Source organism: Alligator mississippiensis, chromosome 2 (genome assembly GCF_030867095.1).
Source record: "Alligator mississippiensis isolate rAllMis1 chromosome 2, rAllMis1, whole genome shotgun sequence".
Lineage (NCBI taxonomy): Eukaryota > Metazoa > Chordata > Crocodylia > Alligatoridae > Alligator > Alligator mississippiensis.
In genome coordinates, this window is record NC_081825.1 from 173,916,269 (window position 1) to 173,930,307 (window position 14,039).

Below are 14,039 nucleotides of genomic sequence, written 5' to 3' on the forward strand. Positions count from 1 at the left end.
ACATGGACCATAGCCAGCATGTGGTATGCGAGCTAATGCTGAGAGGTGTCTGTGTAAGGCAGAGGGGAGAGGGGAATCCTTGCTTGAGCATGGAGTTGTGAGGCCCTGCTTAACAAAGCCCTGGTTGGAATGATCTAGTTGGGGATGGTCCTGCTTTGAGCAGGGAGTTGGACTAAGATGACCTCCTGAGGTCCCTTTCAACCCTAATTTTCTATTATTCTATGATTCTAGCATATACTATTAGCAAATGGGGGGATATAGGTCACAGCAGCCACAGAGTACTACAAGCCAGTGACTTGTAATAGAATGTAGGTAGAATGATTTGTCTGACCAACATGTGAAGGATAGAGAGCCCAGACTAGTCATTCTTTGTTTTTTCTGCTTGAAGTTTGACAAAATTCAATTAAATATATTGAAACTTCCAAACAGTTTATTCCATGGTAAAACACTGGGGCTCACTGAATGCTTCACAATTATAAATTTTACCCCAGAGCAGTGGAAATTAAAGGATTTTTAAGTTCTTCTGTGATTTTGGTCCATTGGGGAAAGAAGGCCTAGTTAGGGTTTTTCAGGTCTACAGAGAATCTTAACTGTGTGTCAGTATTTCTGAGGGACTAGATCCCAACGGTCAGTCAGACTTGGGCATTGTAAACACTCCCACTTGAGCTCTGGAATGGGAATTCCTTGCAACCCACAACATACAAATAGGGCTTATGCTTTCATAAAAAAATAAGGCTGGGATAAAACCTAGCACTTACCCAGTCTCAGCCATTGTACTTTCTTCACAGCCTTCATGTTCCTATGAGTGGGGCCCAAAGAGGGAACCAGGAGGATTTTGTAGTTTCCACTTCTGCCAAATGATCCTGATGACCAAACTGGTAAGACATCTATTAAGCATCTGAAGCAGCCATTGGTCTCTGTAAGTAGCCCTTAGTATGCTGCCTGCAACATATGTGTTCCAAACATCACATTTTCAAAAGCTGGGGTAACAACAGTAGAATTAATCCTTTGCCTTTTTTGAACATTTTTCTGTATAGTGAATAGCAGCATGTCTCAGCCACCAGAAGAAAAGCAGCCACCTTGCTATCACCAATTTTGTATTTATAATTCAGAACTCTGTAGGTATCATAACAGGTGTGTTAGAGGCATGATTTCCACAAGGACAGCCAGCAGGATCAAGTGAAAGTAACTCTCTGAGGATCCAACATGACAATTCAGGAGAGTGTATACTCTCCTAAATCAAAATTTTACTTTACATTCTGTTTAATGGAGGAATATTGAGCCGTGATCAGAATCATGGCAGAATGTGCAATCTTATATAAAGGAAAGTTGTTCCTGCACCTAAGGAGCCCTTGGAGGCCACAATCTGAAGGATTTTTAATGTAATAGGGCCTTCGTTACCAATTACATTTGAGATTTTTTAAAAAGTCATATACTTTTTGTGAATTAGTCAAATTTGACCTACTAGTAAATTTTTCTCTGGGAATTCATTTTTGTTCTTTGGCTTTTCCTGGTTATGTTTAGTCCATGTATTGTGCACAGAATATCTGCAAGGGCTTTCTCACTTTTATAAGTGAGTTTCTAAAGTAAGTGGCCCACCAAACTCTGCTGTCTCATGAAAACTAAAGAACAGAGGGGTGTGGATTTTTTTCTGGTGAGATGATAAGAGGATTCATAAAAAGGGATTCTATCTAACAAAGATTTTAAGTACATTATTAGCTTTAAGTATAGGAGCAATCCAATCTTTATTCATCAGGACAGTTATATATGTCTAAGATTTAGGGACATGAAGAGTTTATTTGAACTTCAAAGGGACTTTTGAAGAAGCTTATGAGCACTGATGAAATGGGAAAAAAAATATTATTTGCTCTCACAAAGATTTTTGGCTCATTGTATCTTTATATCTTTTACCTGCAAGAAGGTCCAAGGTTCACTGAAGCCTAGGTATCCTGGGCACATGAGTTCTGTAGGCAACAGTCCACAAAGAATTAAGTTGGGCATCCCTTCTGGCTGTCTCCAGCACCTCAGCCTGAATTACACCATTTAGTCAACTGAGTGGTACCAAATGGACATGTGAGACACTGACTGTCATTACTGTGCAGTCATACTTGTATAAACAAATACTAAATGGCTGTGCAGTAACCAGTGTTATTGTGCAGTTGTGCCGCTGAAAGGCTTTCTCAAGACACTGACTGCACAGTAGCCTGAAACTATTGTGCAGTAGTGTTGCATCATGATTTCTGCCACACGATGCTCCTGAACAGTAGTCTCTGGCTACTGCAGTCAGTCTCATGTAGATGCAGCCAATGAGGCTTAAATGGACCTTCTGCCTCTATATTTAGATACTTTCACTGCTCTGATCTTACACTAAACATAGACATAAGTACATGTGCACACGTGCACATACACACACATCTATATTAATACATTATTTATGTATTTCTGCAATTGTTAAAAATTCTCTGCCCTTAATTTCCAGTCTACTTTTAACTTGATTCACCTTCCAGTCACTGGATAAATAACTCCTTGGTGCTTTTGGTTATTCTGCTATAAATACTTACTAATAGAAGTCATCTTAGATGTATTTAATGGACCAAGTCCCTGAATCAACCATGAGAAGGAAAGCTGCTATTCCCCTTCATTATTGTAGCTGTATTAAGAACCCTTTCCAATTCTTCAACAACCATTTTCTGAAATGTACAGAAGCAGGACTCAAGACTTTAAAACAGTCTCAGACTTCTGTAACTAGAGCTATTCCTCCTAATACTTCTCCACTGTTACTCAACAGAAATAGGGATTTTTATTCACAATAAAAAATGTAAATGAATCTCAATGTGGACATTTGCTCTTGAAAAGTATATTAAAAATGAAGGCAAATCAATTAGAAATATCTGATGCAGCAGAAAAACACTGTTGCAGTGCAGATCCAGCTTCTTCCTGAAAATTTCCAATAAAAGAAATTCCATCATTTCCCTGGCAGTTTTCTTCTCTGCTGTTTTAGTAATTTAACAGAAGGAAGTTGTTTTATTTTTTTTCTTTCCTCCCCCGCAGCCACAATACCTAAACCAAACCTATTCTGCAATTTAACTCCCTGGTTTTATGTCCTGACTTTTGTGGCAAGGGAAAACAGTTGTTCTCCCTCTGACTTACGGCAAACCATTAGATATTTGAAGACTAATTTTAATTCCTTCTTAACCCTCATGTGTTCTCACAAAACCATAACCATTGTTGTTCTCATGGGGTAACTTGTTACTATGGAATTCGACATTGTTGGTCTCATAGGGTAACTTGTTACCCGACCCGCGTGAACTAAATGGAACCAGTAGCAACAGTATAAATGGACCCAAAACTATTTATTAAACATACAGATTGTTTGAAAGAGTATTTATGATGATTTGAACCCAAAATATTATTTAACTAGAACTATGAACAAAATATAATTTTTTTTATAGTTTCAAAACATGAATGAACAATTTGCTAAATCTGCAGTTCACACTGTTTTCAAACTACCAATTACTTCTAAAAACATCTCCTAACTGTTTTATCTAAATATTGCATTCCTCACAAAGCAGCAGTGATGTACTGTGGTGAACACTAGCAAATAGCTTACAATCTTTGTATTGTTTCTGGGTTTTGCAGTCATCTGTCCTTGGACAAAAAGCACAATGTCCACTCATGCTTGCAGGAGGCTCTACTGGGATGTGTTGTGGCAATTTGTAATTTGTGGCAGTCATACCAGACTTGACGGACTTAGACAGATTATGTGTGGCCCTCATTCTTCATTTTCTCTGTCTGTCACTCAGCCTTTTTCCAAGCTCCTGCAAAAAAAAAAAAGTGCCTTTTTCTTAAATATGATCTTTGCTTCCAGCTTGCATTGTGGCCTAGTCAAATGATGAGGCTGCCAATAGCAGCCACATCCAGCATCTTGAAAAATAGTGTCATTGGCCACGTGTTGATTTTCCATCTGTAGGTGGTCATACGGACTAAATGGTCAAGGTTATCCATGCCACCCATATTTTTATTGTAGTCATGGATGATGTCTGGCTTTCTTTGATCTCCACCCACTGACAGGTCATGGTGTATGCTTGACAGCAACAGCACAATTCTGGACTTCTTTGGAACATAGGAAACTAGGATGAGTTCCCCAACAAAAGCAAAAATGGATGAAAAGTTTCTCTTCTTTGATTTGCTTGCATTTTGTTTGGGATATCGGCTTTGTTTTTCTGAATCAGACCCACATACGTCAAGTCCTGCTGTAGCGGTCTTTCTGCTAGGTCAGTACTTGTGAAGAAATTGTCTTCTCATCCTGGACTGCAGAAAAAAAAGAAAAGAAATGATTACTGCTGAATGCATATACGTAACAATCAAAGACAAGCCTGTCCACCTATGCTGTCACAGAAGCAATTCTGCCCCAAGTTACCCCAACGTATTAACATGGGCTTGGGGTAAGTTGTTACCCCACACGGAAAAAAAAAAAATGCATTCACACCTGGTGTAACATGTTATCCTGGGCAATTTTTCATCTGCAGAGGGCAAACCATTCATGTAAGATGGCTGTTTGTTAAGGATATTGTGCACTGCAGTACCAGTGACAATGTCCTAAAAAGAAAAGAAAAAAATAGAATTTATCAACTTTAAGATACTGCACAAAATATGTGTTTCAGGTAGGAAATTACCCCATGGAAATGTAGGAAGGTTAATCACTTTTTCTCCAAACTAAACATGCCTAGTTCTCTTACTCTTTATTCATATCATTTGCCATGCAACCCCTTTATCACTTAATACTTCTCTTAAATATTTTGATATCTCTGGAAGGCAAGAGTTGTTTGTATAGGATAGAGCTATAGGCCTTTAATCTCCACCTTTGTGATCTTAATCTTAATGGATTTTTTATTTCTAGGTTGAAAGAGAAGAAGCAAAAGCACCTGCCTCTCAGCTTGCTTTTATACTTCCTTGGGAAATCAGTCACTGCTCTTAGGCATTCCATGTTGTCCATTATAAATTAAATGTTGATGGTTTCGCCAACATATTTAACTGATTTTAAATGTGCATGACAATCCATTCTAGACCCCATATATCTCCAAGATTAACTTTAAAATCCCACTTCATTACCACAGAGAGTCAGAAAAATGGCTAGTGAAAACTTCACTATGGTGTCTGGGTTCATCCTCCAGGGATTTTCGGCTCATCCAGAGATGCAAGATGCTATCTTTGGGGTATTACTGGTAATCTATGTCATTACACTGGTGGGAAATCTTGGGATGATCCTTTTAATCAGTATTGACCCCGGACTTCACACCCCCATGTACTTCTTCCTCTGTCAGCTATCTTGTGTAGATATCTGTCATTCTTCCAATATCATCCCCAAAGCATTGGAGAATTCACTGTGGGGAAGTAAGTACATTTCTGTTGCTGAATGCTTTATGCAGATGTATATCTTTACTGTTTGCTCTTCCTCTGAATGCTTCTTCTTGTCACTGATGGCTTATGACCGCTACATAGCTATCTGTAACCCCTTGCTCTACACGGTTGTGATGTCTTCCAAACAATGTCTCAAGCTGGCCACTGCATTGCATGTCACAGCCTTTATCTATTCAATACTGCATGCTGCCTGGATAAGAAGTTTATCTTTTTGCCACTCCAATGTTATTGATCACTTTTTCTGTGAAATACCCTCTCTTCTTAAGCTCTCCTGCTCTAACACCCACAGGTATGAAGTTGTGTTGCTTTTTACTGCTATACTACATATAGTAGGCTCCAATCTGATAATCATGGGCTCCTATGCTTACATCCTGTCCACCATCCTGCGGTTGCAATCTGCTGAAGGCAGGAAAAAAGCATTTTCTACCTGTGCCTCTCACCTGACAGCCGTCATTGCATTCTACGGAACTGGGGCCTGCACATACTTACAGTCCCGTACAGAGAATTCACAAGAACAGGACAAAATGGTCTCTATGTTCTACACAGTAGTGACCCCAATGTTGAACCCTTTGATCTACAGCCTAAGGAACAAAGAGGTGAAGGATGCTCTGAGGAGAGTGATGTGCAGAAAATATGTTTGAAAAATGATTGTCAAAACTCCTGATCATCTACAAAACCAGAGGTAGCCTTTGTGTGGGGCACACAGAAGATTGGGCAGGGAAACCAGGGTAGGTGTTTGATGCAAAAGAAGAGGTCTGAAGTGGTACTCAAGGAGGGATCAGGTTTAATTTGTGATGCAGCTGCAAAAAAAAAACAACCGAAAAAATCTGTTCTCCACTGTATAAAACTGTGCAGATGATGGAGATGCTGTCAGTATTGTTTCTGTGTGGACCTGAAGATTAGACTAAGTATGTGATGGACAAGGACAATTAAAATGAAAGGACAATGAAAAAAAATAAAGTAAAGTATAATTTTCAGCCAGGCTTATAAGGCTTTATGGAAGAACATAGAGAAAGTATTTTATCTCTGGATTGGCTTTTCCAGAGAGGTTGGGGACCGAATATAGTATGAAGACTGAATATCCTTTCACCTTTAAAGGTGTTCTTACATTTCAGTTGTAGCCTAAGTGTAGTTTTTAGTACTATCGTAGGTAGGGGAAGTGTTTGGCTAAACCACAGAATATATCAGTCCTATTCTGTGGGCTATAGGGCCTGTGTGCTACCACTAAATGTCACCTGTATAATCAGGGTGAAATTTAGAAACCCAGTTTGGACCAGGCATCTCTAATTCCCCCTTTTCTCATCAGCAGCAGCTTCAGAGGAAGTAGGAAGAGCTGTGGCTTAAGTCAGAAGTTCCCATGGAGGTCTGACCCAACCTTGTTGTTAAGATCTGAAAGTTCAAGTATGTGCACGAGTTAAATCCAATGTAAGCCCTCCAACTAGTGTAACCCTGGAGGCAGTGCTACCCGCAGCCACGTCCAAGCTGTTGACATCCTGGGGTGCCAATAGGTCTCAGTAAACTCCCACTTCATCTATAAGCAAGGAGCCACCACTCAGTGGAGTGTTCTCCTGTGGTTCTCCCCACACCAGACCACACACTAAATGATTATTTACAATCATTTATTATTTACAATAGTAACTGAGAAATTATCAGATGCAATATCACATAGATAACAAACACAATATTTTCAATGAGCTCGATAATAATCTATACCAGGAAACAGAAGCAAATACTTATCATACAGCAAAAGCAATTATGTTATCAAATTTAGCATGCAGGCAACTTATAAGAGGTATATACACCTAATCACCCAGATCCCCACAGAATCACTCTGCGTTGGACATGTACAGAGGAATATATTTCATACACAGTAAAGATTCATCAGTATTTTGGGAGCTCATTATCGCTCTACTTTATAAATTTCTCCCCTTTGTTTTTGTTTGTCTCTGTTTTGCCCTGTATTAAATGCTTCTCAATATAGCCTGCAACAACCTACTTACACATTTCTTTGTGTAATTGCACATGTAGAGAGCATGAACATCACTCTAGTGTGAATTTAGCATGATGACACATGCCTTTACTGAAATCCATATACTCTGACAGAGCACCGCTTACTACCTAGACTTAGAAGAAAATACTATGGACAAAAAAAGTCATATTTACAGCGTGTCCTCAAAATATTCCTTAACAGAGATGCTCCCTAAAAATTCAGTCATTTCTCTGAGACAGACTGGTTACTGAATTCATAAATGCCACTATGGATTATGGAGGGAGTTGCGGGAGGATGGCCTCACACTCCAGTTTCCACCTTTAGGTTAGGTTGGACCGCATCTCTCATGGTATTCTACAATCTCCTGTCAGGTTTGGAGGAAGTACTTGAATCATAAACATCCTTTGCTGTGGTGAATTATGAGAGAGGGTAGGATTTAAAGTAGCTCAGTGCAGTGATGGATTTGCACCTCTTAAGTAGCGGACTTCGTGCCATGGAAGGTGGTTTAGTGTGACCACAATATCTTCCTAGGATCCCTCTGTAATCAATGGAGAGACTTTCACGGTGCTTAACAAGTTTTCAGGTTTGAGCGCCTCATTAATTTGCACAAAGCATGCATGGTATGTGCCTCTAAAAGTAAAATTTAAAAGCCTGAGGAAATCTAGAGTTAACAAGGGACTTATTTGAATTTCTGTCCCTCTCTGGAGTGTATAGGTAGAAATCATTGTGTTCATTAGGAAGCTCAGTTTACCAGCAAATCACAATGTCTAATTTCCTTTCAAAGGATAGATTCTCAGGGATTTCTGAAGGGAAATTCACAGAGGTCCTGATGCTCATTTTTCCTTATTCTCCTAGTGGTTAGTGGAAAGGGGAAAATCTGTTTTTCTGTGTCTTAGATAGGATTTGAACCCACATCTCAAAAAAAGTTACTTAACAGCCTGGCTACAGAGTAGATCAGGGGATGCAACCTTTATCCCTTCTTGATGAAGCAGGCCACTAGTCAACCGACAATGCAAGAATCATGGGACCAGGAGGAAAGCACACAGGAGAGATTTCATCTGTGTCTTAATGTTTTGAGCACTCCACCAGGATGGATGGAAGGAGATCTGGGTTCTAGTCATTACTACCAGGTTAACTTATTTTCTTAACCAAGGAGTTGCCTACTGTGAGATGCATAAACAAAGTTGTGGATCAACACTACAACCAATACCTCTGCAGTGCGCTGGGAAGAGTAGAACCCGACAGAGGAGAGTCCTGATTTCCAGTCCCTGATGTCAGAATTTGCCGTGTAGAACTAAAAAAAGTGCATGGGTACAACTAGGAACCTTAACAGGACAATCGAGAAAACCTGAACGCTGATCTGGAATCCACCTGGAACTAGTGAACAGGAAAGTCCAAGCTTATTAGTATGTTTGAAAATCTGCCCTTTCAATTGAGTACGTGGTTAAGCCAAAGCTGCAGGAAGACACTTACATTGTGTCAGGAATGAAAATCTATAGTGTCAATGTGCAGCTCAGAATGCAAGGTTCTTGGTTTGGACTGAAAAGGAGAGGACAAAATGCAGAATCTGACACTTTTGCCCTCTCTTCTTTAGAGCACTCAGCAGAGAGAGGGTCATAGGGAGAGCTGATCACATACAGACCAATACTGAAGCTCTCCCTACAAAGTTTAGTGTCCTAATTACTAGGCCATAGAGTCAGTCCCCCCATGGAAAATGTTTTACTTACCCCATGACTTGCATTTTTGGTTTCATTGTGGCATTGCTTCAACAGAAGCAGTAAGATTATCACCAAGTATCACCAGAGATACTTCCAGGGGAGACATAACTTCCCTTGTGATTTGTCCAAGTTTCCACTTCTTATAAGTTTCCTTTTTCTGATTGAGTTTACTAAAGAGTTACCTGCTAAGCCAAGCTTCACTCTCAGTAACTCTTCTTTAGAAAAGTATACAAGCCTTACTCAGAGTGCAGGAATAAACCCTCTTTGAACATGGGATGATGTTCCAAAAAGATGAATTTCTGGGAAGAGATGGGATCCAGCTGAGCAAGAGAGGGAAGAGTTTCTTTGCAGACAGGCTTGCTAACCTAGAGGCTTTAAATTAGGATCACCAGGGGGCTTTAAATTTGGTTCACCAGGGGGTGGAGATGAAAGGACGGATCTAAGTGGGGAGGTGGGTGACCTGAAGGAAGAGCAAGCAGGAGGGAGCAACAGAGGAGGTGTTCTCATTATTCCTAAGAAATCACGGCAATCAACTGGTTACCTTAGGCGCCTATAGTGTGCACAGCCTGGGAAACAAGCAAGAAGAATTGGAATTCCCTGCACAATTATGGAACTATGATGTGATTAGAATAACAGACCCATGGTGGGATAGATTACATGATTGGAGCACTGTCATAAATGGGTATAAACTGTTCAAGAAGGGCAGCCAGGGGAGAAGAGGAGGAGGAGGAGGTGCATTGTATGTAAAAGAGCCATATGATTGCTCAGAGCTCCATTATGAAGTTCATAGATTCATAGATTCATAGACGTTAGGGTCGGAAGGGACCTCAATAGATCATCGAGTCCAACTCCCTGCATAAGCAGGAAAGAGTGCTCGGTCTAGATGACCCCAGCTAGATGCTCATCTAACCTCCTCTTGAAGACCCCCAGGGTAGGGGAGAGCACCGCCTCCCTTGGGAGCCCGTTCCAGACCCTGGCCACTCGAACTGTGAAGAAGTTCTTCCTAATGTCCAGTCTAAATCTGCTCTCTGCTAGCTTGTGGCCATTATTTCTTGTAACCCCTGGGGGCGCCTTGGTGAATAAATACTCACCAGTTCCCCTCTGTGCCCCCGTGATGAACTTATAGGCAGCCACAAGGTCACCTCTCAACCTTCTGTTGCGGAGGCTGAAAAGATCCAGTTTCTTTAGTCTCTCCTCGTACGGCTTGGTCTGCAGGCCCTTAACCATACGAGTGGCCCTTCTCTGGACCCTCTCCAGGTTATCCGCATCCTTCTTGAAGTGTGGTGCCCAGAATTGCACGCAGTACTCCAACTGCAGTCTGACCAGCGCCTGATAGAGGGGAAGTATCACCTCCTTGGACCTATTCGTCATGCATCTGCTGATGCACGATAAAGTGCCATTAGCTTTTTTGATGGCTTCGTCACACTGCCGGCTCATGTTCATCTTGGAGTCCACTAGGACTCCAAGATCCCTTTCCACCTCTGTGCCACCCAGCAGGTCATTTCCTAGGCTGTAGGTGTGCTGGACATTTTTCCTCCCTAGGTGCAGCACTTTGCATTTCTCCTTGTTGAACTGCATTCTGTTGTTTTCTGCCCACTTGTCCAACCTGTCCAGGTCTGAGGGACAACTTGGGCAGCAGCAGAGTAAGAGCCCTGGACTTCAGAAAAAGCAGACTTTGATTGATGGGCAGGATCCCCTGAAAGGCCAGTCTGAGGGGGAGAGGGATCCAGGAGAGTTGGCTGTACTTGAAAGAAGCCTTACTAAGAGTGAAGGAACAAACCATCCTGATGTGCAGGAAGACGAGTATGTAAGGCAGAAGACCAGCTTGGCTTAGCAGAGAAATCTTCAGTAAATTAAATCACAAAAAGGAAGCTTATAAAAAGTGGAAACTTGTACAAACAACTAGGGAGGAGTATAACAGTATAGCTTGGGCATGCAGGGATGAAGTCAAGAAGGCCAAAGCACAATTACAGTTTTAGCTAGCAAGAGATGTGAAGGGTAACAAGAAGGGTTTCTATTAATATGTCAGTAACAAGAGGAAGATCATGGAAAGTGTGGGTCCATTACTGAATGGGGAATGCAACCTAGTGACAGAAGATGCAGTAAATACTGAAATATTCAATTCTTTTTTACCTCTGTCTTCAGAGGCAAGGTCAACCCCGAGGCTACTGTACATGGCCACCCATTTTGGGGAGGAGGTGAGAAACCAACAGTGGTGAAAGAACAGGTTAGGGGACTATTTAGAAAGCTGGATGTGTGCTGGATGGGATGCACCCAGGTGTGCTGAGGGAGTTGGCTGATGTGATTGCAAAGCCACTGGTCATCATCTTTGAAAACTCATGGTGATCAGGAGAGGTCCCAGATGACAGGAAAAGGGCAAACATAGTGCCAATATTTAAGAAACAGGAGAAAGAGAATCCAGGGAACTACAGATGGGTCAGCCTAACCTCAATCCCTGGAAAAAATCACGGAGCATAACCTCCAGAAAAACATTTCTAAGCACTTGGAGGAGAATAATGTGAGTAGGAACAGTTAGCAAGGATTCACCAGGGGTGAATCCTCGCACAGAACACAGGGAGGCAGGAGGAAGTACAGAACTTTATTGAGCATCCAGTGCTGTCCATGATAGGCTATCAGGGGCCTATCACATGAAGAGAAACTCATTGATGGCAGCATTGATATCCTCGGCCCCAGGGTCACGGACCCATAATTTAGGCAGAGGTATCCCTCCATATGCATGATGGGGAAGTGCGAGCTTGCCTGGCACAACAATTAATCTCAGGGCCTCATGTCAGGTTCTCAGCTGTGCTCACAGCAACATGGAGATCAGTATCATCTGGGCACAGAGGGATGGGAACCCCTCAGTGTGCTCAAACAGTTCACTGCTGTGTGCCTGGGAGACTCACAGAAGGGGCATTATTGAGGCATAGGCCACATGTGGGGTATTTCCAATGTGAGCCGCCTCTTTGGAGAGGCCGAGCAGGGAGAAGATGGGGAGGTCACCAGCTCCATATCTCAGCCAGGTGGAAGCCTCAAGCCCCCAAAGCCTGATTGGATCAGGCCTGTCACCACATGAGCAAACTGCCTGGCTGCAGGAGCAGTGAGGGATTTGGGCCACAGAAGCCATGAGAGCTGAGGCCAGAAGCCAGCCCTGGCCTAGCCTAGGGAAGGGATTGGGAAGGCAGGCTGCCTGTGGCAAAAGACAAGTAGGCCACCTGCCCCCATGAAGGGAGCAGAGATGGAGGACTGAGTCGGTGGCTGCCTGTAGCAAGGGCTGCCTGGCCAACTCACCATGGTCCCTGGGAACTTGTGCATGTACAACCCCCAGTCTGAGGCTGGATGGTGCATAGCTCCTTGGTATAAAGTGTGTTATCTCTAAAATGTTGCAAACTCTCGCAAAGAGCCTCTCTGTCCTTACTCTGCAGGTCCAGCAACTGCTTGTAGGGGAGAGGCACCAACTGCCCCTTGAGATATGGTGTCATGGGCAGTGCCCCTGATGCCTGGTGCCCTCCACATGCACCACCTCTGACAGTGTCAGCTGCAGGATTGGACCCTGCTGCTGGACCAGCTGGTCACTATAGCAGAAGAGCACCTGGTGAACTCACAGGCTTGGTGCTCTGAGGATATCCTGCATGATTGGGAGAGGGTTGTGTGTGATCAGAAGCTGGCCACCTGAGAGCAGGAGAGGGACCGTGAGGAGTGGGCCTATGGCGCCAGGCTCCTGTACCTCAAGGAGAGGAACATTGCCCTCCTTGAGAGAATGGTGGACACCCAGGAGCGGCAGGTCTCTGGTGGCTTGGGCAATGGGGCCATGGAGGAGGAACACCAAGTATTTGACAGCATCCTAGCCCTGGCAGCTTCCTTCATGCTAGTGGCCGCCCAGCCACCAGCCTAACCCCAGCTTGCCACCTGGCAACTGTCCACCACCCAGCCACCAGCTCCAGCCCTGGCTCTGGCCCCAGCCCAGTGGTCCTGGTAGAAGATCCAGTGGTACCTGCAGTGGCCAGGGCACCCTGTCTCTGCTCCTGAGCTGAGTCTTCCAGCAGCCAGGCCACCTATCTGGGCTCCTGCCCACTGTTCCTCTGTCTGTGATGTGGACCCTGAGTGGGAGATGGTCCCTGCTGGTCCCAGCCACGTGGAGGAGAAGGGATAGCAGGTTGAACAGCACCTGCCCTCATGCATGGCTGTGCCCCCAAGTCACTGGCTTTGCCATGGTGTCTGCACCTGTGGTTCTGCTGCCACAGGCTAGGATGCTTGGTGCTTCCTTCCAGGCTCCATGCCATAGGCACCACTAGCTTATCATCCCACCTTATACTACATTAACCACAGGCTTGTAAATAGTTGCACATGGAAGAGGGTGTTTTATTGGAGGTGATCATTGGTGGTCCCTCAAGCAGGTTTGGGGACCCACACTGCCTCATGAAGTCACAGAGGTCCCATCTGCTTCTGGATTCTTACCATTCCTGTGCACCAATTCCTGCACCGAGGGCTCCTGTGTCATGCAGGAATGAGGACCCAAGCTGCCTCACACAGCCGCTGAGGTCCTGTCTGCTCTCCAAACCCTCCGTGCACCATCCTGTGCACCTATGCCATAGCTCTTGCCACGGTAGGGTTGGGATGCAGCCGCCTGCTGCTTCCTGCTTGTTGAAAGCAACAGGGCACTTCTGGGATAACTTCTCTGCCCCACTAGTCATCTCTTCCAGCTCTTCTGAATCTCGTCTTCATCGTCCCCTGTTGAAGCTGCCTGTGTGCTCAGCACACGTTGCTCAGCACGTGGGCTTTTATTCATTCTGAAGGCTCTGCCCCCAGTTTGGGAAGGACCAATGGGAAAGCCTGACAGGTTACTTCCCCCTAAGGTCCTCTTTTTTCAGCTCACCCCTAGGGCAGCGCAGGGCAGGGCAGGGCAAGCC

The 14,039-nt window shown here is 43.8% G+C and overlaps 1 protein-coding gene across 1 annotated transcript; it reads left to right on the forward strand.

The window, feature by feature from the left end:
• The first annotated feature begins 5,129 nt into the window (after positions 1–5,129).
• LOC109285505 (olfactory receptor 1052-like) lies at positions 5,130–13,024 on the forward strand. The gene is made up of 2 exons (XM_019496759.2): positions 5,130–6,038; positions 12,812–13,024. Exons 1-2 carry the CDS (start codon positions 5,130–5,132, stop codon positions 13,022–13,024), a joined length of 1,122 nt encoding a protein of 373 aa, XP_019352304.2.
• Positions 13,025–14,039: the final 1,015 nt, after the last annotated feature.

Coding starts and splice junctions, on each gene's coding strand:
- LOC109285505 (XM_019496759.2), top strand. CDS start 5,130: ATGGCTAGTGAAAACTTCACTATGGTGTCTGGGTTCATCCTCCAGGGA. Junction 6,039..12,811: donor TGAAGGATGCTCTGAGGAGA/GTGATGTGCAGA, acceptor ACCTGAGAGCAG/GAGAGGGACCGTGAGGAGTG.